This window comes from Phasianus colchicus, chromosome 1, assembly GCF_987193195.1.
Source record: "Phasianus colchicus chromosome 1, bPhaCol1.hap1.1, whole genome shotgun sequence".
In the NCBI taxonomy this organism is placed as follows: domain Eukaryota; kingdom Metazoa; phylum Chordata; class Aves; order Galliformes; family Phasianidae; genus Phasianus; species Phasianus colchicus.
The window spans coordinates 105,861,149-105,885,826 of NC_143436.1; the positions used below are offsets into that span (position 1 = coordinate 105,861,149).

Below are 24,678 nucleotides of genomic sequence, written 5' to 3' on the forward strand. Positions count from 1 at the left end.
AGCAGGTGTTTATCGTCTACTGCATGATGAGTTAGCCTGCTAGTGTAATGGTGGTAATGTTCACAACAGGAATTGCATCTGGGTGCTCAAGTTCAGCCAGCTGTGCTGGTGCTGACAGTAAAGGCGCCCTGCCTGAGCTCTGCTGAGGAGGAGCTGCACTCGCTGCTTTCTTGTATCCTCAGGAGCTTTACTTGTGTGCTACTGAAAGTTCATGTTATTATTGCAGAGGATTGAGATCCAGCATGCTGTTGGTGAACAGCTACTGTCTAAGTAAAGAATAAGGAACAGGCTTTTGTTTACTGGTTAGTAAATTGAGTAATGCTTGGCTTGGACAATTGACAGGAAATGTAGCTCAAGGTCTTGAGATGGAAAAACAAAACCCAAACCCTTACCTGTACACACATCAGTGGTAGAGCAGTGTAGCTGATATCTGAGTCTAGAAATAAAAGGTTAGCTTTTTTTTTTTTTACTTAGGAATCTCTGAAATGTAGTTACTGACTCTTAGGAAAAAATAAGAGACTGTTGGTCTTTAAAAGAAAGCAGTGACTTGCTAGGATGTAACTTCTGTAGCTAATTTATTTATGATAGTGATACTTCTATCTTTGTAGAACATAAGACAGAAGAACCACATGTCAGTTAGAGCTGGCTTATTACCCCCACTCGCTATTAAGTGTATTACAGTTGATGGTTGCAAAGTACAGTTTTGTGTTTTGTTTGGCAGTGAGTCTTTCACAGATGATCACCGGGCTTGGATGCTCTCTAGATTTCCTCAAATCCAGATTCCTCTGGATTCCTATTTGTGTTGAAGAGAATTAGATATGGGATTTTCTGTGTCTTTAGATTTCTCAGCACAGACCATCTGAGTAGGAAAAGGCACAACCACTGTTGATTTCCAAAGATTTGTGTGCACCGATTTCGTATTTTTAAGGACACTAAAAGCACTTGAAATCAGAATAGTCAAAACCTGTTTTGGTAAACGTGCTCAGAATTTAAAGGTGCATCCAACTGTCATTTCTGTTTCTTTACATGAATTTGCACTCTCGACTCTCTGTTCTAAGCGCTGTTTTAGTATTTTTTCAGGCCTCTTCCTTAAAGAGCCTGAGAGCCTATGGAGCTCGCTTCTATGACTCATTCATTTTTTTTCTAGTTGTGAGTTTTCTTCTAATGCTGCCAACTAAAGCTGGTCTCACATTCAAAACATTTGCTTTAGCTGTGAAGCATAGATAGCCCTTTGTATGCTGAAATGTCTCACCTTTCTCTTTCTGGAGTTTGTGGTGTTTGAATACAAACTGAAGAATGCTGAATTTATTTACCAGGGTGATAGCTGTCATGTTGTTGTTGTAAGTTACTTTGTAGTGAAGTTCCTGGCATCTGTTGCAGACAGGCGGAGACTTCCAGCTGTTATTTTTGTCTTCTCTGTTCAGAAAGAATGATGCAAGTATATAGTAGAACAGAAAAACAATGAGATAACATCTGTTCTCTACATTTATAGCTAAGTCAACAAAAAGGTTTGTTTTAAACTATACAACATCTGGGGGGGTTTCCTACGTGTGTGTAAAATGCAAGATATTCTGCTGAAATTTTCATATAAAGCTTAAAGAAATTGTTACTAAAAGCAGTGAATTAATATTGTTTATTTTTTTAGTCAGTTTAGTTGATCTTTATCATCAAAATTGGGAAAAGACCTCTGAGATCACCCAGTCCAACCATCAGCCCACCCCCACCATGCCCACTGCCCACGTCCCTCAGTGCCACATCCACACGGCTCCTGAACACCTCCAGGGATGGTGACTGCACCACCTCCCTGGGCAGCCTGTGCCTGCCTTTCAGTAAAGTATTTCTTAATATCCAACCTAAACCACCCTTGGCACAACTTGAGGCCATCACCTCTTGTTCTGTCACTGTTATCCGGATGAAGAGGCTGACTCCCACCTCACCATAACCTTCATTCAGGTAATTGCAGAGAATGATGAGGTCTCCTCTGAGCCTCCTCTTCTCTAGATTAAGTTCCTTTAGCTGTTTCTTTATAAGACCTGTATTCCAGACCCTCTACCAGCTTTGTTGCCCTTCTTTGAACTCAAAGTCAGTGCTTTTTTTTTTTTTTTTTTTTTTTTTGTAGTAAGGGGGCCCAAAACTGCACACAGTATTGAACTACAGCCCCACTGGTGCCCAGCATAGAGGGATGATCTCCTCCCTGCTCCTTCTGGCTGCATTGTTTCTGTTACAAGCCAGGATGCTGCTGGCTTTCTTAGTCACTGGGGCACGCTGCTGGCTCACATTCAGCTGGCTGTTGACCAATAAACCCACATTGTTCATGCAGTTTGCCAGCCCCTCTACCCCAAGCCTGTGACTTTGCATGGGGTCATGACCGAAGGACCTGTCATTTGGTCTTGTTGGACCTCATACAGTTGACCTCAGCCCATCCAAATCCCTCTGTAGAACCTTCCTACCTTAAAGCAGGTGATACTCTATATTTGACACTTGTTATAAATAAAATACTTCGGACAGAGCGTGGATGTTTGAGAAATTCTCTGCAGGAAAGCTGGAATTTTGGTCATTGTTCAGTGGGTGTTTGAATGAGTGCTGGAGGTGATGATTGCTGCTGATCACCGCTGTTAAAATCTGCAGTGAGCTAACAGGTGGTTTTAAGGCTTCAAATGGTGTCTTGACATCCACATCTTATTGCTATTACTTTTGATTAGTAGTGGCATTTTCCTGTAGAATGGGATTTCTGTTCATCTTTTTTCTTTGCAACCATGAGAGACTTGATCATTATGGCATACTTAATCTTGAAGCAGTTCTTTTGCTCTGCTGTGAGTGTGTAGAGTTAAGCTGGTTTCTGTACATGTTTTTGTCAGCTTCAGTGACAACTTGATGCTTCAGAGCTTCCTTCACCTCAGGTACAACACTTCCCTCATTGACCACAGGATGTTAGTTTGAATGCAAGCTCTGCATGTGTTGTACTGCTGAGCATGAAAGTTAATCTGCTTTGTGCCAGCTCTTTGTGTGTGGATGAGAAATTTTCTTCTGGTATAATGTTTCCACTCTGAGCCTATCTATTCCAAGATAGTGTTATCTATTATGTTCCTTCTGTAACTTAGCAACGGTAGTTCCTTATAGCTTGACGCGGGATTCAGCCATAGTGATTATCATCTTTGGAATATATGTACACTACTGTCAAATGGAGGACATCTCTTGTTTTTTTCTGAAGATCTGCCCTTAAGTGACTCTTGACTTCCTTCCCTAGCAGTATCTCCTTCAGAGGATTGTCTGACTGGCCTGCCTCACTCTGCCATCAGCTAGGAGTTCAGAATCATAGAATCACAAGGTTGGAAAGGACCTACAAGATCATCTAGTCCAGAGGAGAAGTAACTTCTAGTTGTAAGCGATCAGATGAGCATGCTTGATGTCTGAGATTATTTGAAGTACCTTACTTTGCATTTGCCTCTGTATTAGCAATATAAATTAACTAATAACTTGAAATGCACAAGGAAATCATATCTGTTATTTCCTGATGGATCTTGATAGACATCTTACTCTGATTTCTACATTATGTATTCAAACAAATTTATATTCCTCTTCTTCATATTGTTGACAGTGCTAATTTGTGTTAAGAGAACAGGCATTTTTTATTTCCTTTGAAAATAAAGGTGTATGCTTAATTGATTAAAAGTAGGGGTGTCTAAATCTACTGAAGATACGTTCATTTTACAGGTACCTGTTGTTCATTGTTTTCCTCTTGAGTCCTATGATAGTAGGGGTGAGATAAATCAGCTCATCTTCACTTGGAAGCAGAATAAAGTATTATAACCTGTACTTAAGAGACAATAATTTGCCCTTAAGCAAAGCATTTTTTTCTCTCAGTCACTGATGAAGAGTGGAAGCTTAATAGAAATGTGCTTGGTTGTGTCCTCAAAGTAGAACTTGATTCATTCAGCTGTAGTTTTCTGTCAGGTAGTTCTTATACTACTACATGTCATAGGCCCTTTCTCTTTTCCTCAAGTCTGTGAGCTTCTTAGGTGCTCAGAGTTTGACATGAGAGGGATTTGAGGAATGTCTTTGTACTCACAGTTCTAGTTTTTCTCCACTAAATGAAGATTCGTATTGAACTTCTGCATTGCTTCATCTTTAATCCTTTCAGCCTGCATTGTAAGGGCTATTTCAAGTTTTGGAAGGTCCTTTTGGATTCTTACCTCCCCATGGTACTTGTTTAAGATGTTCCATACAGCAGTACTTGTGGTTCTCGGCATCTTTTGCAATGTGCAAAAGCAGTTGTTAGTTGACACTGACTTAATGAGTGGTGATTTAAATATATGGTCATCTGTAGTCTTGGTGTAATTTTACAACTTATCTGTGCTTGCCTCTAATTTTCCTTCCTTAAGTGTTCATTTTGAAATAAAGATAGTGTGGTTACTGCCACTGGGCACCTGTATTAAGATGAAGAAAACCTGTGAGGGTCTTTCCTAGGGGAAGAGTGGCAGAACAAGATTGCAAGTCACAAAGCTTCTTAATTACAACTGAATTGCTGTCTCCAAACCTTTCACCTCATCAGTCTATCCATAAATGGAATTAGTTTTTAAGTAATTTCTAAAGTCTCCAGGAGAATAGATGAACACAAAACAGTTCACAGAACTACAGAGTTTTTTGCTGTTGTTTCTGTGGGTGTTTGTAGAACATATTTATAGACATGGATGCAGTGGAAAATCAAGTTGTCTGTCATGACGAGCTGTGATAAATGTGAGACCGTGCCTTTATTGCACAACTAGAAAACAGAATTAGGACACTTGCAAATCTGACCTTTGTCAGCACTTCCCTGAGGTGTGACAGAATTCTAGTGGTTACATCTTTCCCTTTTATATTTGATACTTTTTGTTTTCATTCAGCCTTTTGGTTCTTTTTCTCTTGATTTCTCCCTTTTACTGTGTATAACCATTACTAGGTTTTACAAAGAAGCCAAAATTAGTGTTTTGGTTATTTGAAGCCTCTCTTAAATTTTGAAATGCTTAATGAAATGCTGCATTTTATACTTTGGACATCTCAAACTTATATCCTGTTTGAAGGGACCACACCTCAAGTGCTGTGGTCGTTTTTGGTCCCCTCACTACAAGAAAGACATAGAAGCCATGGAGTGTGTCCAGAGAAGGACAGTGAAGCTCTGAGGGGTCTGGAGCCCAAGTCTGATGGGGAGTGGCTGAGGGAGCTGGGGTCATTCTTTCTAGAAAAGAAGAGGCTCAGGGAAGGGCCTAATAGCTCTCTACAGCCACCTGAAAGGATGTTGTGGTAAGGTGGGGGTCAGCCTCTTCTTCCAGGTGACAGCAATAGGATGGGAGGAAATGGCCTCAGTTTGCATCAGGGGAGGTTCAGGTTGGACATGAGGCAATTCTACTTCTCTGAGAAAGTGGTGAAGAAGTGGCACAGGCTGCCCAGGGAGGTGGTGAAGTCACCAGCCTTGGAGGTGTTTAAGAAACATTTAGATGCTGTATTGAGGGACATGGTTAGTGGGGAAACATTGGTGGATGGTTAGACTGGAAGGTCTTAGAGGTTTTTTCCGACCTTGTGGATTCTGTGGTTGAATACTCTTATTTTCATTATAGAAGAAACTGAAGGAGGTTTTGGGCTTTTTTTTTTTTTTTTTTTTCCCCCTTTGGCAAGAACAACCCTAGGAACTTATTGTCAGTGCTTTCAGTAGTCTGCTCAGGGTTTGGAAGATGTGTTGCATGCCTTGTAGGGATGAAGTGAGATAGGTTCAGCTGTCCATGGCACATGTATAAGCTGCTGTTCCTTTTAGCCTTCCAAGCTATGGAGGTGTAGTGAGCTGAATGGAATAGTGGAATGCTGAGAGCAGTGTATTTTGTGTGGACTGTCTATCTGAGGGTTGGGAAGTCTTGAAGAAGAAAAGGTAAGGAATGTCTATAGGACTGCTGGAACTGTAGTCGAACTCATTAAAAGTTTTGCCTAAATATTCACTCTAAAATAGGTCCTTAACTTTTAACATTTCTGCATCCCCCCACCACACTGGATTTAGACTTCCATCTTGTCGTAGTTTCTCTTTTCAGTATTTATTTCTGGTACAAATACAGTTATACTTTATTTAACGATATGTGCTATAATATTTGAAGATAAGAATATCATTAACTTTTACAGTTCAGCTGTGATGTTTACTTAAACCAAAGCTTGTAGTCATTCATTAGGTATATATGTATAAAGCTTAATGTGTGTGGGTTTGGTTTTTTGTTTTTTTTTTTACTTCTGGAAGTAATGTCCTCAGGATTAACTACTCAAGGTATAGCTATTGCTGAGTGGGAAAACATGAGATGTGTGTGACTTTTCTTAGGACTTACAGTTTCACATAATAAAATTCTGTATCTTTGGGCAGATGTCCCCAAATTGACTTCCTTTCTTAGTCGAGTCACAAACTGTAGGTTTTTTTTGTGAAGCTGAGTGTACAATATTCCATTATGGAGGGAGAAGTGCAAATAATGCTGATAGCACCACTCCAGATACAGACTATCCTATTGTTGCAACCTGGAAAATGTTGAGTGGGGGATCTCTTCTTCCTGTTCAAAAGGTAACAAAAACCGTTTGCCATCTATGAAAGTAACAAGCAGTAACTAACCAGAAGTATAGCTGGCAGGGTGCTCATTTTTTGTTTTCCTCATTGTGTTTAAAAATACTCCTGTCCTTTTTCTCCCTCTCGGAGTTGTGAAAGTTTCCCATATCTGAAAACTGTAGATTTGCATTGGCTACAGTTTTGTTGTTGCTGAGAGTTGGCATATCATAACTGTTGAGCAATGCAATGGTTGGGTAGTCCTGTGTCAGCAACTATGTTTGGTTACAGTAACTACAGTATTCTAGTGGGCAGAATAGTCCAGTGGAAGTGCTTGGTCTGTTAATGTATGTTATTGGGAGCAGTGATGCATTTTCCTTGTACATAACCAGTTCCAAATCCAACCATGAAGCTGCTTGATCAAGTTTTAGATTTGAAGATGCTTTTTTATTGGTTTCCTTTTTGGTTGTTTTTTTTTTTTTAACTTGAAGGAAGGCTCATTCCAGAGAAAGTATGAATTGGGAAATAAGATGTGAGGATTAGTCTTGAAAATGCTATTGAATTTTGCGTGCCCTAGTAGGGCTGGTTTCTCCCTAGCTCTACATCTCTCAAACACTAGGAGTTGAGGAGTAGCTTTGGGAAAGTTATGAGTTCATTTCCAAGTTTTAAATATTTTATCACTTTCATTGTTATTGTCCAGTAAATACTATTATTTCAGAACTTTCCTTTATGATAAGAGCAGTCTGTTGCCGGGTGACCAGAATCACCTTCACTGCTTCAGTATGAAAGCAAACTTTTGATAAATGTAATGATTAAAACAGTGATGAGCAGAAAGAAGATTATGGAAGTGGGGGGAGTAGTCTGTAGTCTGCATTAGAGAATTAAGACAGGTGGAAAATAAGAAGACTAACGTGCTTCAAAAAACTGAAGTATCTGCTAGAGAGAAAGTAACTTCTAACAATGATTAACTGTTCTGGCAGGCAAGCTACTTTTGAAATAAGGTAAAACAAATAGTTTGTACTGTAATAAGTAAACAGAATTAGCTTACATAATATCTTGCTGAATGGATCTGGGTTTTATTTCTCTTTACATTTTCATAGTGTTGGAGTCAGAATAAAACGATAGTTATTTAAGCATTAATTTGTAGGTTTTAAGTGTTATGGTCAAGTTGTTACACTTAAGGATTTGCTGTGGGGAAAACTGGTTCTCTGTCCTTGAAGTCACATAGAAAAATTGCATTTTTGTCTATGCATCTACTAAATCAGTATTTAAGATATACCTATTAGGGTTTGGATACTTGAAATTTTCATACGAATGTGTTGTCTTGTGAAGTATTAAATGTTAAGCTTATTCTTACAGTGAATTAGTACAGGCAACATATGTTCAGCAGTTTTCCTTGAGTTCTTGTATTGGCAGTAGGTTCCTGTGTGAAGTGATTTTCATGTGTACAATTTGTTTTTCTTTCTCCAGATTGGAAGAATAGAAGCATGCTTTCCACTGAGACTTACACTAACATTTGTGATACAGAATGTCTCTAAGTGAGAAGAACAGCGTGGTTTTTGCATACGAGTCTTCAGTACACAGTACCAATGTACTTCTCAGTCTTGATGATCAGAGAAAGCAAGATATTCTTTGTGATGTTACTATTTTAGTGGAAGACCAGCGATTTCGGGCTCACAAAGCTGTGCTTGCGGCTTGCAGTAGTTACTTCCTTTCAAGAATTGTGGGCCAATTGGATGCTGATCTTATCATCACTTTACCAGAAGAGGTGAGTGCTGCTTGCTTCTGTATTGTACCTACTCATGCTTCTGGTCTGTTTTGTTCAACTCTGTTTTACAATAAACTGGTGCTTAATAGAGATTATCAGTAAAGAGAAGAGAGTTAAAAACTGAGGGGAAGAAATTTCTAAGCTGTAAAGCTGAGTAGGGTAGATGCGTTCAGTAAAGTGTTTATTAATCTCAAAATAGTGCACTAGATTCTAAGCATGGAAGTTTGTATAAAAAAAGCTGTTTAACACGGGCTTCAAACAGTAAAGAGACACTAGTCATCCCATGTAAGAAAGGAATATTTTGGCAATAATAAGCAAGTTAATGGTACTGCTTTTTTTTTCTTTTTGATCTTGCAATTAGTGTCAATGTTTAGTTTAAAAATGTTTGAGAAATACAACTGTGCTTGTATTCCTTGCTTGAAGCTTATTGTTGACTTTCTTCGCTTCAGTTCCTATCCTTTTTGTACACTCATTGTTAGAAGCTTGATCTCTTTTTCTGCTGTATTTATACTTTAAAGCTGGGGACAATTGCTTGCTTTTTCACCTTAAATAAATCCTTTTAAGTCAGATTGAATTTAAAGGCATTTAGGGGGAATGAGCCAGAACCCGTCATGCATAGAAAAGCAATTTGGTTATCAGTTATCTGAAGCATCCAAGACACTTAAAGATTCCAGTTGGTATTTAGTTGAAAGCATTTAAGATACTTAAATACCATCTGAAATCTTTAAGTGTCATGAGGCAAACAAATGTTTATATGAAACGCTGTGCTTGTAAATGAAAAGTCAAGAGCCTCCAAGTACTCTATGCCCAGAAGCAGCAGGAAGCTGAAGAACTGGTACGTGATCAGTGACTTTCTGGAAGGCTGTTTTTGGTAAACAGCTTGGGAAAGGAGTTAAAAATAACACAGAAATTGTTGGCAAGTCATCTAGAATCATTAAAGCCAGGAGGAAGGGTATGTGACAATGAATACCTGCAGTGATGTCACTTCAGCAACTTGTTTGTGTACAAGACTAAATTGAATGCTACCTTAACATAATGATGTATTCAGAAAGCCTGTATCTTCCTAAAATAGCTCCTTCACTGACTTTGTAATAGATAAACACAAGGATTCTCTGCAACTGGAATATCTGATTTTATAAAAAGCTGAAAACCAAAAGGGATCAGATCATCTCTTTTAAAGAGCTTCCCTGATCTTTGCTGTTCTGTGATGAATTTGCTACAGACTGGTGTTATGCCACGATAACATTATGTCAGCTTTATTCATTCTCCTCATTGTCCATTTCTTCTTCCCTCTCTTCTTTATGGTGGCTTAGTATGTTGTTAGCCTGAATATCTTCCAGACTAAAAGAAGTGAAATGGTAGGAGCTATTGTGGAAGGGAAATAGGGTGATAGGAGACACAGAGCTGTCATTTGGAGTAAAAACAGAGACTAGTGGCATGTAAAACTTCTGAAACAATACAAAAGTAGGATATTGGAACAATAAGAGATGTACATCAGAGTTGTCAGGGGAATATCTCCTGGAAAGCAATGGTGTTCCACTAAACCTGAGCTAGGAGGGGACCAAAGTTTGTAAACAAAATGGGGGAACATAATAACACTGATAGTCTGAGTGAGATAAGTCTTCTTAAGTCTACAACTTAACGGCATTGTTTAGTGTTACTGATGTTAAAGCTGAATATGCTGTAACAACAAGCAAAAATACCAGCAGGGTATCTTATCTTCTAATAACTTGATCTCATCATTTGGTAAAAACACTTTGAGAAATTGGAGGTTGTCTTCTGGAAACTGCTAAATATTTTGAAATGAGTCAGTTTATGAAGCTGCGTACTTGAGAGGGACAAATAAATACTAATTGGCTTGGCAATTTCTTAACCCTTTTGATCATCCAAAGTTTTTGAAGTTTAAAATAAAAGATGCCAGTCCAAAACATGAAATACCCAAATATTTAGATATTAATTTGTTTCACATACATCATCAAAGCTAACGGGTCAGTTACTAGCTGTCAGTTACTTCTATTGTTTTCCTACTGAAGTTTTCACACTCAGAAATTAGACTGTCATCAGCAATACAGATGAAATAAATGGCTCCTGCCAGACTTCTCTTTAGTCAACCAAGAATCTTTCCAGTGATTTATCATGTTTGAGGATAGCTAGCTAGAAAGACATAGGAGAAAATATGAGGAGCACACTATTTTTTTTTCTCTTAATCTTTCCATTTTTTAGCAAGGAGCAGTCCCTGGTAAATGAAAAATGTACAATTTTGAAATGTATTTGTTTTGTTTAATTTTATGTATGAATGTCATCTGTTTATAAATAAATCAGATTTATCGGTTGTCTTAGGTTTGAAGATGTCTTGCAAGCACATAGATAAACTGTTTTCCTATTCACTTATTTTTTTTTAAGGATGAATTAAGAATACTGATCAGATCACTGCATTGTCTCTAGGGTGTATTTCTTTAGGTTTAAAAGTTCTCAGAATGTTTTTGCTAAGTTGTCTCTGTAGGTCACTTCAACTGCCTTTTAATTGTTATTTCCATGTTTTTCTTTAAAAACAAAAAGCCCAGCATGTGGACTTGGGTTTTAGTAGTAGTAATAATGGATATACTCCTTCATTTTTTCACTTGCTAGAGGAAGTAGCACATAACTTTTAGTACGATAGTATGTTTAAACTTTCCTACCTGTTAGTAATTTTTCCAAAGATAAGCAGTGTTGTTTATCTTTGAATTCCCTTTTAGGTAACTGCTCTGCAGTAGAAGCTAAGATGATTATGATGGAACTGTTCCAAAAAGCCTACCTACTCCAAAGAGACTGTAACTGCTGTTGGCATAGGGTTTTGAGTACTTTTCTTTCCATGAGTGGAAGAAAGGAGTAGATGGCTACGGTACTAAATAGTCATGCGTGGTCAAATTCAATTACTTTGGAGTTCTTTATATCAGCGATGCATGAAACTGAGCAAATAGCAGTAATTGCTCTTTAAAGGAATGATTCATGCCAGCAGCGTTTTGATGTTGCTCAGGAGTAATTCACATGTAATTTCACTATGGAAGTTATTTTTATAAAATTTGAGTCCCATTCCTGGTTTTCAGAGGACAGCAGTATTTTTTCATATTTTAGTACTGTGTTATGAGAGTTGTTTAAGAGATTGGTCACAGTGAAGAGGATAATTGCCATAAAACATACAGGACAGAATTATTTTGTATTTGCTTCATAATGCGTGAGGCCAGATTTCCTTTCTAGAGCAAATCTGCTGCTTGTCTCTTGTTTTCTGTCCTGATGGAGCGACTTTCTGACTGCAGGATGTGAGTTCTGGCTGTTTAAACTCATGTATGTGTAGGGGTTGTAACTAGAAACTTGGCAACCTAACTACTACCCAGTGAAACAGAAGTGGGTATGGTGGGGCCTTGTTCTTTTTGATGTGGTATGCTCGGTAAATGGGAACCAAGAGTGTTTCACCAAGCAGGAAGTTGGCCATGCTAATTTTCTTTTTTATTTTTTATAGGTAACACTTAAAGGATTTAGTCCTTTGCTTCAGTTTGCATACACAGCTAAACTTATTTTAAATAAAGATAACGTATCTGAAGTTTGCAAGTGTGCTGAATTCTTGGGCGTACGGAACATTGAGGAGTCTTGCTTTCAGTTTCTCAAATTCAAATTTTTGGACTGTAAATCAGAACAGGAGTGCTCTAGGAAGAAATGCTGCACACAGCATTGTAGGAAAGTAAACCCTAAAATTAGCAACGTGGATGATGGAGACCTAGAAATAGATGATGAAGCAGAAGAACTTCTAGAAAAAGATTATATTCAAACCTCTCATACAAAGCTCTGTAAAGATGACGAAAATGCGAAAGCATCACCTGCCCTTCAAGATAATACCAACTCAACCTCAGATCCTATACATTTAGAAAAAGGTAATGTTTCCAGCTCATCTTCCCAGTGCCCCAAGTATAGGAAATTCCAGAAAGCTTTTGGAAATGATAAAGTTCATACTTCAGATTCCAGTTCCAGTACTAAAGATGTTCAGGTGCCACCAACTGTAACTTTTGTCGAGAAAGAAATACCTGATAATGACAGCACACCAAAAGCTCAGGAGTGTGTACCTATGCAGCTGGCCTCAAAGTGTGAACAGACTCAGGTAAAAATGGAAGAAGGGGAGGAGGAAGACATTGAGAAAAAAGAAGAATCGAAGAGAGATTCCGTGACTCAAAGCGTCTCATGTCCTGTGGAGAAAACGGATGTTGCTGCTTTCCCCCAAAACACTGCTACGCCTCATGGGCTTAATTCTGTGTCTTTTTTACGTACTTGTGAGCAATATGGTAACTTAAATTTCAGTAGTATGCAAAGCACCACAATCTTATCTGAAAAAACTGCAACAGGTACCGGAGCTGAAAGTGACAAAATGGAAAGTCACGACAATGCAACTTTAAAGGTTGATTTGTGTGCTAGGGAAGCCATTAACATTACTTCAACTGGTGATCGAAGCAGTGTGGAGAGAGAGGTAGCAGAACATCTAGCAAAAGGGTTCTGGAGCGATATTTACAGTACAGAAGCCTGTCAAATCCATTTACCATCTGCAGTGCCAAAAGAACGCTTGGAGCCTGCGTATTCAGGGAAGAAATCAGAGTGTCCGTGGCTGGGTATCAGGATCAGTGAAAGTCCCGAACCTTGCTCTCAACGAACTTTTACGACGTTGAATTCTGTCAACTGCCCCTTCATAAGCAATCTTAGTACTGAAGGATGCTCCAACAGCTCTGAAATAAGCAGTGGAGATTATGTTCAAGGGCAACAGCAAGAACAATGTCCCTACAATTATGTGATAAGTTTAGGGGAGGATTCAGAAACTGATACTGAGGGAGACAGTGAATCCTGTTCAGCTAGAGAACAGGAATGTGAGGTAAGGACATTATTGTTATCCTTTACTTCCCTGTCTCTTAAGGCCCTTCTCAGGAATCTGTTTCTGCAGTGTCTTGTTTCATTACTTCTTGTTTTAAAACTTTGGGAAATGGATATTAAAATTTGAAGACTTCTGTGGGAGAAAACTGTTAATTCAAGGAGACTTAAAATATTTTGCAGGACAGTGAAGTGATAGATGGTTAGGTGTTAGATCTCTTCAGATACATTTCTGGGATAACCTTATGAAAAAGTTTTGTCTTTTTAAATCAAGTACTGTGGACTTTTTTTAGGCTGTTTCATTTTTTTTGTCTACTTTGGTTAAAATTCTAATTTTCATAGCGTGTTTTACAGAAACTTAAACGTGTTCTTGATTTTCTTCAGACTTGAGAAGGTGGGAGGGAAATAACACTTCACATTACCTGCAAAATGAAAAGCAAGTTCTCAAGCTGGCAGTAGCCGTGCATTTAAGAGCATTTTAACAGCATCACTTTCTCTGGAACTTAGATTATGTTTGTTCTCTCCAAATGCAGAAAATGTTTGGCACTTCTTTCCTATGTGTCATTGCTTTAGTAGGATTTTAGACAGATGTCCTAAGTAGTCAAATACCAAGTGGTTCTATTGTGTATATAAGATGACTTCAGTAGTGGTTCCTGGAATTGTAGAATTGCAGTGTGACTCTTTACTGTGGGACACTGAAGGGGCTTTTATCGTAAATGGAAGCAACAATTCCTGTAGGAGGTTGGCAGGTTAAATAATGGGCCGGGATAGGCTTAAAAGCATTTCTCTTCTTTACATTATGAAGAAGTAAATGGTAGTGAAGGCAGTACTCTTCTCTTTGGATTACCAGTGATAGACAAACACAGAAAGGAAACTTTTTGTTTACTTTCAAACTAATTTCAGATTCTTGACCACAGTAAGGGAATAAATTTTGCTTCTTAATTTTATCTAGTTTAGGGGTTGTAATAGCATCTTTAACTGTATACTTAAAAATAATTATTATTATTTGTAGAGGTAAAGATAGTTTTCAGTATTTATCAGAGCTGTATGATCTCTGTATGCTTCTGAAGCTCTTGCTTCTGTAGCTCAGGTGTACATTCAATAGCAGCAGCATTAAGGAGTTAAAACAAGTGCCAACTGCCAGTAACTTCTGTTTTAAGTAGATGCCTATTTCATAGGAACTTTTCCTGCAGAAAACCTAAGGTATAAAAATACATACAGAATGCAGGCTTAGCAAGTTAGAGGAAACTTCAAGGAGCATTATTGATTCTGGGCCCCTATTTTATTTGCCTCCTAACCATAACTTACTTGCCTAGAACGTATCACTGAAGTGATTCCCTGTACACAAGGATAGATATCATCTGCTTGAAGCTCCTACATTTTATCTAGCTGCCCCAATGGCTCTTCTAGCTTGCTCTTGTTTCTGAGGTGTAGGGATAAGGTGTTGTGCTAAAGAACACTAAAAACTTGAGGTGATTTGTTGGAGTATGTAGTTATCAGTTTCACCTTTGGCTTATATTTGTATCTTACATTCTAGGTAAAACTGCCATTTAATGCACAAAGGATTATCTCCCTTTCCAGAAATGACTTCCAGTCATTTCTGAAAATGCATAAATTAACCCCTGAGCAGTTGGACTGTATCCATGATATTCGAAGACGAAGCAAAAATAGAATTGCAGCGCAGCGATGTCGTAAGAGAAAACTTGACTGCATACAAAATCTCGAATCCGAAATTGAGAAACTGGTATGTATGAATATCATGATTCATATGACTTCTGTCTTTCTTTAAATGTGTTTGCTGGATATCTGCCAGTGGCTTGGTAGTGAGGCAGCTTGTTACTTTATCCACTGAAGCTCAGGAAATAGTCTTAAACAGTTGACTTGTTGATAGAAGTTCTGGATTTACTGTACACTTCAGTGCACATTTTTTCTTCTGTGGTTTTGATTCATGTAAAAGTGCATTGCAGCATGAATCCTAGTGAATGCTGTTTCGGAAGCACATCAGCACTGAGTTTTATTACATAGAATATTTCCCAGACTATTTATCCCATCCTGCTCAGTTTTCTACCTCTTTGCTTTCTTGCTTTGTGATTTTGTTCTTCAGCTCATGCTGAAGGTTGCCCAAGGAGGCTGTGGATGCCCCATCCCTGGAGCATTCAAGGCCAGGCTGGATGTGACTCTGGGTAGCCTGGTCTGGTGGTTGATGACCCTGCACATAGCAGGGGGGTTGAAACTAGATGGTCATTGTGGTCCTTTTCAACTCAGGCCATTCTATGATTCTGTTGCTCTTGAAGTTTACTGTTATATTGTTATACTGTTATTAGTTGTGTAAGTATTTGTTTTGTTTCAGCATGGACTGAAACAAATTGTTTGCTGAGTTTTAAATCTCAAAATTGGAGTGCAGAAGGTAGAGTTCAAGAACCTGCTTACAGTTTTAGCGCTGATCATGATAGTAGCTGAGGAATTAATGCATAACTTCAAACAAATGTGCAGAGTCTCAAGTACTTACAGCAGGAAAATCATTGAGTGGCTATGTTAAAATGTTTCTGATTCTGTCATTTTAGTTCTGTTGTTGTTTACACCATCTGAGCTACGTACTTCAGTGGATTAAGGTTACTGTACACTTAGTTCACATCGGTGGTGATTTAGACTTTGTGCTTTATGTATATGAATTTGGTATCTGCGTCAGATAGGAGTATTTGCAGTCATGTAAGTGCCTTCTGACCTTAGAAGGAAAAGGAAAGTGAAGTTAGAGCAAAGCACCATGGGCTAGAAACTTCTTTTTGAGAAGTGATTAATCTTTCATTAAATGCTCTTCTGCAGTGAATTAGACTTTGAAGGAAGGCTGAGAGTTGAAAGGGCAAGTACATTCATTCAGTGTGCTAAATGTATTGGGGGAGGAGGGAAATCAGGTGATTATGTTGACAGAAGTTAAATTATGCCGGCTAAAATGAGAAGCTGCAGTTCTGACAGTTCAGAACTTTGTCTTAGTGTCATTCTATTTGATTTGTAACTTTGTCCATATTGTGCAACAACTTTACCCCCAAAATTAGACATGATTCATCTGCAAGATTAAACTTGTAGTTGACTAAATGGCTGATAATCATCGTGTAACATCCTTTTTTTCCCTGTGGACCTACCCTAAGACTGTGTGAATATCTGCTGTTTTACAGATACCATTATGCAAGTGCTAGACAGTGTTTAGAGTTGCGATGTGACGTCTGAGTTCTGAAGTGTGCTCTGAGCATAAAAACTTCCAGTCGCTTGTTTATTCCAACCGTGCAGGCTGGTTTCTTGTTTGGAACTGATGATCTTGTTTTGCATCAGCTGGTGTTATGCATAGTCAGACTTATGGAAGTAGTGCACAAATGCAGAATCTTTGAGATCTGTCTAAAGCATAGTTTTTGGGTGACTGGAAAAAAAAGAGGCATCTGTGAAAGATGTTGTGTGATACACCCACATTTCTTTGGGCATGGCAACTTCTTCCTGCTTCTGTGGGTTAGTCATGGGTCTCAGAAGTTACTTGTTGATCTTCCCATGGTATTCTTTGTAATGTGGCTTTGTGAAGGGATAATGTGGCATGGCTGTCGTTTGAAAACTTTTGACAAGAAGATAACAAGCTGCAATTTACGAAGTATTAGGAAACATTATTCAGCTAAATTCCTTGTTCTGCTTTTCAGGATGTGTGGCACACTTTCTTCTATTTAAGTCTGAACTTGTTGCTGCTTATGTTTTTGTTTCCTTGGGTTAAGACACAGTACTTGTGGTGTGCTGTGGGGAAAGTCACATATCAATTTCATTAGCAGAGGCTAGAAGCTGGCTGGGAAGTGGCTTTGCTGAAAAGGCCCTGGTTGGGGGAGGGAGGGGGGTTTATCTGGGCATGAGTATGAGTCAACAGCTGAGCATGAGTCAACAGCTTGTCGGAACTGAAAAAAGGCTGTCAGCATCCTGGGTTGTATAAACAGGAGCATAGCCAGTGGTTTGAAGGCAGTGATTGCACTCCTATACTTAGTAATCATAAGGTTGAATCTAGAATACTGTGCCTGATTTTGCCCTTGCCCTCCCTGTGCCAGATGATCTTCCGCTTCTAACCTTGGAGTGGGGTTGGGAGAAGATCCCCAGAACAGTCAGGGCTGAATTACTTTGTGAAAAGACAGACAAGATGGGGCTGTTTCTGCCTGGACAAGAGATGGCTGTGGGGAAACCTAATAGCCACCTGCCTGTTTCTGTGGGAAGACATCAGGATTATATATGCTGTTTTCCTAAAGGCACTCAAGGCCAGGTTAGATGGGGCCATGGGCAGCCGAAGCTGGTGGGTGACAGACCTGAGAACAGAAGGAGATTGGAGCTCAATAATCTTTAAAGTCCCTTCCAGTTGTAACCATTCAATGATGTAGGCATTGGAAGTACTCCAATTTCCCAGTCAGGAAAAGAAAAAGACACTGTCATAAATAAAAATTGGAGGCTTCAACCGGGCATACGGAAAACCTTTTTCTAATGGGGATAGGGAGATGATGTTGAGGCAACACATACAAATTGTGCAGGCTCTGTCCTAGGAGGTTTTTGTCATGCCACAGGACAAAGCCCTGAGCAGCCTGATCTTGCCCAGAGATGATGTTTAGAGCAGGAGACTGGACTACAGACCTGCTGCAGAGGTACCTTACAACCCAGGTGATTCTGTGAATTTAAAACTTACATTAATCTCCTTGTGCTCCTGGCTACTCCTTGTTAAACCCAACCATTACCTAGGGGAATTAAGTTTTGTCAATTCCCTTGGTCATCTCTACAGGTTCTACCATCTTGAACCTTGTACTGGGTGGGATGAAGTTAATTCTTCCTGCTGCAGCCCATATAATGGTGTGCTCTGCACTTGTATCTAGAACAGCATTATCACAACTCCCTTCCCCCCACCCCAAGTCTTACTATCCCTCACTCTTCTTTAAAGAAGAGAAGTGAGAGAGCAGTTTATTAGAGTTTTAATTGATCATCAGTATGAAACCATCACAGACTTTACATGGTCTTTGCTCACTGACCTTTCAAGCGAGCCTACATATTCTTATTGGCTCGCTGTTTTTGGGAATACATGTGGACCACTCAGAGAGAGGTTAACTGCATTCAAACAGCTCTTCCAGAACAGCTGTGTGTATTGACCTGCTGTATACCCTCTTGCATCAAATTTGCATCAAAATTTTAGGCCAAAGGTCCTTGTGAGAGGAGAAAACTAAGACAGCTGGCCTTAAGGAATGTTACCTCCTTGAGGGTTCTGTAGCTCAGGAGAAGGATGAGGCAGTGATTGACATGCCATAGCTGTTATCTAAGAAATGTGATTGTGATCTTGTTGTATATGCTATAGCAAAGAGAAGAGATGTGTGAACTAAATAGATTCCTCACCAGAAATAGTAGATATTTCCAATTTTATGATTGCTATGACTTTGTAACTAGTTATCAGTACTTTACAGCATTAATAAAATGCTGCTAAAATAAAATACTATTGAAGTGTATTAACTTATTAACAACTTGTTAATTGGGGATAGGGAACTTACACTGGAAAAAATATTTGAGTGTTGAAGTTTGTGTTGAGTAATATGGAGTGATGAAATAAGCTGGACTATTACACAGCTGAGTGCCTCTGCATACCCAAAATTTGCATAAAGTGATTTCAGGTTAGGATATGTGGCAACAGCTGCTCTGTTTTCTAATCATTTTAGGCAAAAGGGGACTGGCAGCCACTGCATTCCTTGCAAAGTGCCACTTTATGCTAGTGAATTCCTTCTGAAAATTGTAAAAGCTGCAGTATGAGTTTCTTCTGTAAGTGAGAATGTGAGGAGAACTAAAAATAATTGAGCTTTCTAAGAATGAATTGATCTAGCAGTAAGGTAACCCGGGATAAATATATATTTCTCACAAGCTATTTAAAGCTTTGTGTAGAAACTGAAACTTGTCTTCAGAACTCTGCCTTTTGTAGTTATCTGTCAAACTTGGTGTTTATGGTGACTTGTCTCGTTTCAACTGCTTTTTTTATGATCTTGTTTATTTCCCATCCTTTTTCCTCATTTTTCTTTTCTCCAGACATTACTTATTTCTGTTGTTAGACAACCCCTGATTTTTTTTTTTTTTTTTTTGGTCCTTGCATCTTCAGCCAGTTGTGCTCCTGGTACTTTCCAACCTCAGAAATTTGACTTTGCAGTAAAATACAGGTTAAGTTTTAACAAGTTATGGTTTTTACCATTCGATGTTCACTGGTGAATTGCTTTTGCTGCCCTGTGCTTGAAGTGTGGCTGTTCAGAGCAGTTTTGTATCTGTGAAGTACCCACCATTCTTAAGCATGTTTGTCTAAACAGAACTGAAACATTTCAGCCTGTGTTCCCCTGCTCTAACAGAGGTTATCTACCTGTTGGCACTGCAGGTCTCATCTCCTGAATTCACTATTCTGTCATTGATCACTATAAATTCTTTAGGTGTCAGAGTTTTAATCAGCTCCTTGAAGTAAACTAAGTTGCTGCATTCCCAGAGAAAATACTTTGTCCACAGTTTTAGCCATTTTTGTTTCTTTAACTTCTGTTTGCTTTAGAAACGCATCTGATCTCCATTGTTTGTTCTACAGCGCTTCTTGAGAATTAAATTTCATCTAGCAGTAGTACCAATACTGAAAAAGCGATGCCTGTTTTCCAGTATTTTCAATTAAATCTCCATGGAAACTGGGCTGTTTAATGTTTAGTTGACCTAGTGGTAGCAGTTCAGATGTGTTATCCTATGGAATTAGTGTTTTGGGAATACTTACAGTAAGTGGGGCTAGGTTTTATTTAATAACTAAGTTTCATTATTTTGGCTGTCAGTATTAGTTTCAAAAAACTTATATGCCTGGAAAAATACCTTCAGATAGCTGAGCTGACACTTCAAGATAGTGTTTTTCTTGTTATTTGGTTCTGTTGCTGATGATCTTCACAGCACTGAATTCCTTCTGTTTCAGTAGACCATATCATTCACAGCCTTGTTAAAAAGTAACTAAAGCTTTTTTTTTATTTATTTTTTTGCAGCAAAATGAGAAGGAAAACTTGCTGAAGGAGAGAAACCTCATTTTGTCAACTCTGGGTGAGACAAAGCAGAATCTGACCGGTCTTTGCCAGCAGGTGTGTAAGGAAGCAGCCTTGAGTAACGAGCAAATACAAATACTAGCAAAATATTCTTCCTCAGATTGTCCACTTTACTTTGCATTCCCGGAGAGAGAACAAACAGCTCCATCTGAGAGCGAGCTCACAACACCAACAACTACAGAGTTAGTAGATGCTCTTTCGAGTGTTACACCTACAAATGAGCAGAGTTCTTGTTTTCAGCGTGTGAAAAGTGTTTGCGATGCAACATATGATCAAGTACAAGAACTACACCCAGTTCCTGTAAGAACATTGGAAAAAACTTCACTTGTGGAACAATGTGGACAGAGTGGTGCTATCACAGACTTCTGTCAGCAAATGACTGATAAATGCACTACAGATGAGTAAATCTATTCTCTTCCTGTTGCCAGCTTCTCAGCATTGCGATTTAAAATGAAATTGAGCATTATCGTGCAGTAATTTACTAAGTGAAAGGAAAGATTAATATTTCTTTTAAAATTGTATGGAGAATTACGCAGCCATTATTGGCAAGCTTCGGTTTGCTCTGTGTAGTTCTAAAGTGTAATTTGTATGTGTCAGCCTTGGAGCTTTTTTCTGCGTGGTGATGGCAAGGAATGTTCAAGTAAGTTGTTTGAAAGTCTAAACGTTGTGCACAGGTGTTGATTTGTGAGGAAGTTTTCATTCAGATATAAGTAGCCTTCACTCTGCTTTATGCCACAGTACCTAATGCCGCTCTACATCTCAAGTAAATGTTCCTGACAGATGTTTATCATAATGATTTCTATACATGGAGTGCTTTTTTCTTTAAGATGTTTTTTTTTGTTCTCTTTCTGTCAGACAAGCCTTAGGAAGCATATGAAGCTTGGTGAATGTTTATTTTATAGATGAGTTAAGATAACATGACAGTTTGAGGAGATTCTGGCAGATGCGCTCTAGAACAACTCACTGCTTCCTGCTGTTCCCATTCCTGTTACAAGAGCCAGCTTTTGGTGAATATTTGTCTTAGCTCTCCCATGTATAGTTAAGATGACTGGAAAAGCAAAGGTGCTGCAGCATACTGCTCTCTTCTCTGGTTTTTGTGTGAGAAATAACAACATAGTACAAAAGGCAGAAATTTAATAAAATTTGTTGTTTTTACAGCATGCATTGGATCCTCTGGCATCTGAATCCCAGATGTTTGTTAAAATTCCTTGATGATGTTCTATCCTAGCATCTATTGACCTTATTGCTATTTGTGATAAATTGGAATTGAACTGTTGTGAAAGATTAAGGACAGTTCTTGTTGTTATTCAGGTAGTCAGGCACAAATTCTTCATAACCTGATTGTGTAATTGCATTTTAAGTAATCTGTGTTTTTGTTCTCTGATCACTGGGACCAGTAAAGATCTATTTCAGAATTTTAATTTTCAGAATACATTTATGGCTAAACCTGTAGTGCATTTTCAATGGCTTATGTTATAAGTATAAATATATAAAAAGTGTAACAGGTAAAAGAGCTGTAAAGATGACTTTCACTTCATTTGTGAAGGAGAAATTCAGCCACGAAGATAAAAGGAACTTAAAGTAATTCCTTTTTTATTTAAGATTATGTGGAAGTAGATGCATATTGGATGCTGATGACTCTTTGTTACTTAAACGTTATTCTCACACCAGAACTAAGCATTGAACCTCACCACAGAAAACTTTGTTTTTGCTGGTTTACAAAACATGAAGAATCTTTTACAAGCCAGTGGAATTCTTCATTTCCTACCTCAGAATGTGTATTAGCTGTTTGTGTCTTTGTGTGCATGTATAGTAGGCAGCAGCTAGAGCAAACGACTATTGTAAATACTGCTTTGCAGTTTTGTCTCACTGCAAGACAGAACTTGCTAAAGAAACTTCTTGGCAAAGTTTTTTTTTTCTTCCTCTTACTAGATAACATAGCATTAATAAATATATTAAGACTATCAGGCCACTTATTTAAAACAAAAATTAAAATTGAGTTTCAGCAGTACTTCTCTTAACCAGCACCTAATACAAGTGACTACACTACCTCATCTGTGGGATTGAAGGTTAATTCAAATCTCTAGTAATAGTAATATCTTCGGATTTCCATTATATGTCATTACTTTAAGAAGAAAATTTATGTTAATGGAGCATAGCTTGTATAAATCACAGTGCTTGCGGTGATTGAAATTCAGAAATAAATACTTTATTGTGGACATCATGAAACTTACTACTTTGGAAATACTCAGATGATTGAATTGAAATTCTTTTATATGAACAGCATTTACATATGTTGATCCTGTATGTGCATTACTCATGAAGCTCTATGTGTCTGTTCTCCAGCATCTGTTTATCTCTGATTAATTTAATACTGCCTCCTTCATGTGCTGCCATCGTGGGCAGTATATTAAGTGTCTGTTTTTCTTGTTGGTTTGCTTTATAAGTAATATTAAAAACAGAGTCCCAAACCTTCTACTGTCCATATAAACATCACTTTTTAAAGTTGGTGATATTCTGAAATGACACGGATAATGACATTAAAGCATTATCCTATAATACGTGTACTTCAAAATGGGATTTCTTGGGTTAGATATACTTGTTATGAATTGATTGAGCGTTTATGTAGACAATGACTGGCAGGGAATATCAATGAGTCCAGTGGCCCTAACCCCTGATTCACCTGGCTGTGGATGACCAAGTCCCAGAAGGTAGAGTATCCACCAAAAAGAGCTGTGCTCATTGCCACGGTCTGATCAGCCATGGCTGAATTCCATCTAGCAAACATTGTGGGGCTTCCAGTGTGGAAGCAATGGCTGTTATTTCATGTCTGGTTATGATAAAGTAAATGTAATGTATTTAATCCTATGATGAAAATGATGAAGTTCAAGGGTAGGCTTTTGCCTAACCAGCTGTATCTAAATTTGTAAAATATTTATTTAATACACTAGACACACAAGTTGCATGATGACTTCTATAGGCTATACCATCAACTTGCGAAAGTTAAAAATGAATGACAGTTTTCTGATACTGATTCTCAGGTAAATGTTTTGGAGTTTTTTTTTTTCCAGTAAAGAAATGCTCAATTTTGAAATTGTAAAATACTTTGTTAAAGCATGTTTTAAAGTACTTTGGACAGAATATCTTAAAGCCATAAGAGTATGATGGCATACAGATTGTAAAATAAACAGATAATTACAACAGTTGATTTTGTATCTTTCATAATTCAGTATTTTCTAAGACTACAATAAAAACCACTATCCTTTCTACAAAGGCTTTTCTTTTTTTGTATAATTCTTACTCAGTGGGAATGTTTACTGGTGGAGTTTCTCTATCCTATAGCAGATGTTTTATTAAAAGTGAAAGCTGTCATTGCTGGGGAGAAGACTGGAAAGCGTGGTGATTATAGGACTTAACATGTTGTATTTAATTGGTGAGGCAGCATAGCCACTTCTTCTGAGGGACAGTGTTGTTGAAATTTGTAACCACTTAGATTTAGGTCACAGGTATTTTTTGCATTCCTTAGCATTAAGAGTCAAGAGTCATGTTAGCTTTTACAGGGATGTTACTGTGGGAAAGGTTTAGGTTAGGTATTAGGAGGAAGTTTTTCACACAGAGTGGTGACACTGGAACAGGTTGCCCAAGGAGGCTGTGGATGCCCCAACCCTGGAGGCATTCAAGGCCAGGCTGGATGTGGCTCTGGGCAGCCTGGTCTGCTGGTTGGCGACCCTGCACATAGCAGGGGGTTGAGACTAGGTGATCATTGTGGTTCTTTTCAACCCAGGCCATTCTGTGATTCCTTTTTGAGGAAACAGTCTCAATGCAAGACTGTGATAAGTTTAAATCTCTTAATATTCAGCAGGAAACAACTGCAATGAAAACTAAAATGGGTACGTATGACAGAGAACAGTACCATACACTTAGTTCTGCCTTTGGATCTTTTTTTAGGAGGCAAGAAATGAGGAACTGCTGATAAATGGCACTTTTACATATGTGAGCACTTCAGTTTTTATCTGACTGCAACAGGGCTGAGTGAAATTAGTAAGGAACTTGTTTGTAATAGTAATCATTTTTCTAATGTTGAAAAGGAAACAACGTGCCTACTCTGATTGTAATAGTTTCTTTTCTTTTGAACAAATTTGATCATTCTTCTGACAAAGGATTCAGTGTAAACAGAATAGCTGATTTGCACAGACTTAATGTTGTCCTTTTCTTGGTGCAGAAGGAGAAGCTGGGCCTTCATGGCTGTGTGCTAATACCTTGTTTGCTTATTGATTTCCTCTTTTTCATTTTTGTTCCTCAAAAGAATGAGCCCCAAAAACATGCAGTTGAGATTCAAAAACATGTATGGTTTTTTTAATTCCAGCACATTAAGACTTGCT

The 24,678-nt window shown here is 38.3% G+C and overlaps 1 protein-coding gene across 5 annotated transcripts in view; it reads left to right on the forward strand.

The window, feature by feature from the left end:
- The window catches only part of BACH1 (BTB domain and CNC homolog 1), a 27,552-nt gene extending 3,983 nt beyond the window's left edge, over nucleotides 1-23,569 (forward strand). Inside the window, exons 2-6 of one of the 5 annotated variants that reach the window (XM_090121647.1) lie at nucleotides 3,248-3,381; nucleotides 8,018-8,315; nucleotides 11,815-13,206; nucleotides 14,740-14,946; nucleotides 20,240-23,569. In XM_090121647.1, the coding sequence (XP_089977773.1) occupies nucleotides 8,076-8,315; nucleotides 11,815-13,206; nucleotides 14,740-14,946; nucleotides 20,240-20,701 (2,301 nt within the window). In that variant the 5' untranslated portion in view covers nucleotides 3,248-3,381; nucleotides 8,018-8,075 and the 3' untranslated portion in view covers nucleotides 20,702-23,569. The remainder of the gene's footprint in view (nucleotides 1-3,247; nucleotides 3,382-8,017; nucleotides 8,316-11,814; nucleotides 13,207-14,739; nucleotides 14,947-20,239) is intronic. The other 4 variants (XM_090121653.1, XM_090121662.1, XM_090121657.1 and 1 more) reach the window with 4 other exon arrangements.
- Nucleotides 23,570-24,678: the final 1,109 nt, after the last annotated feature.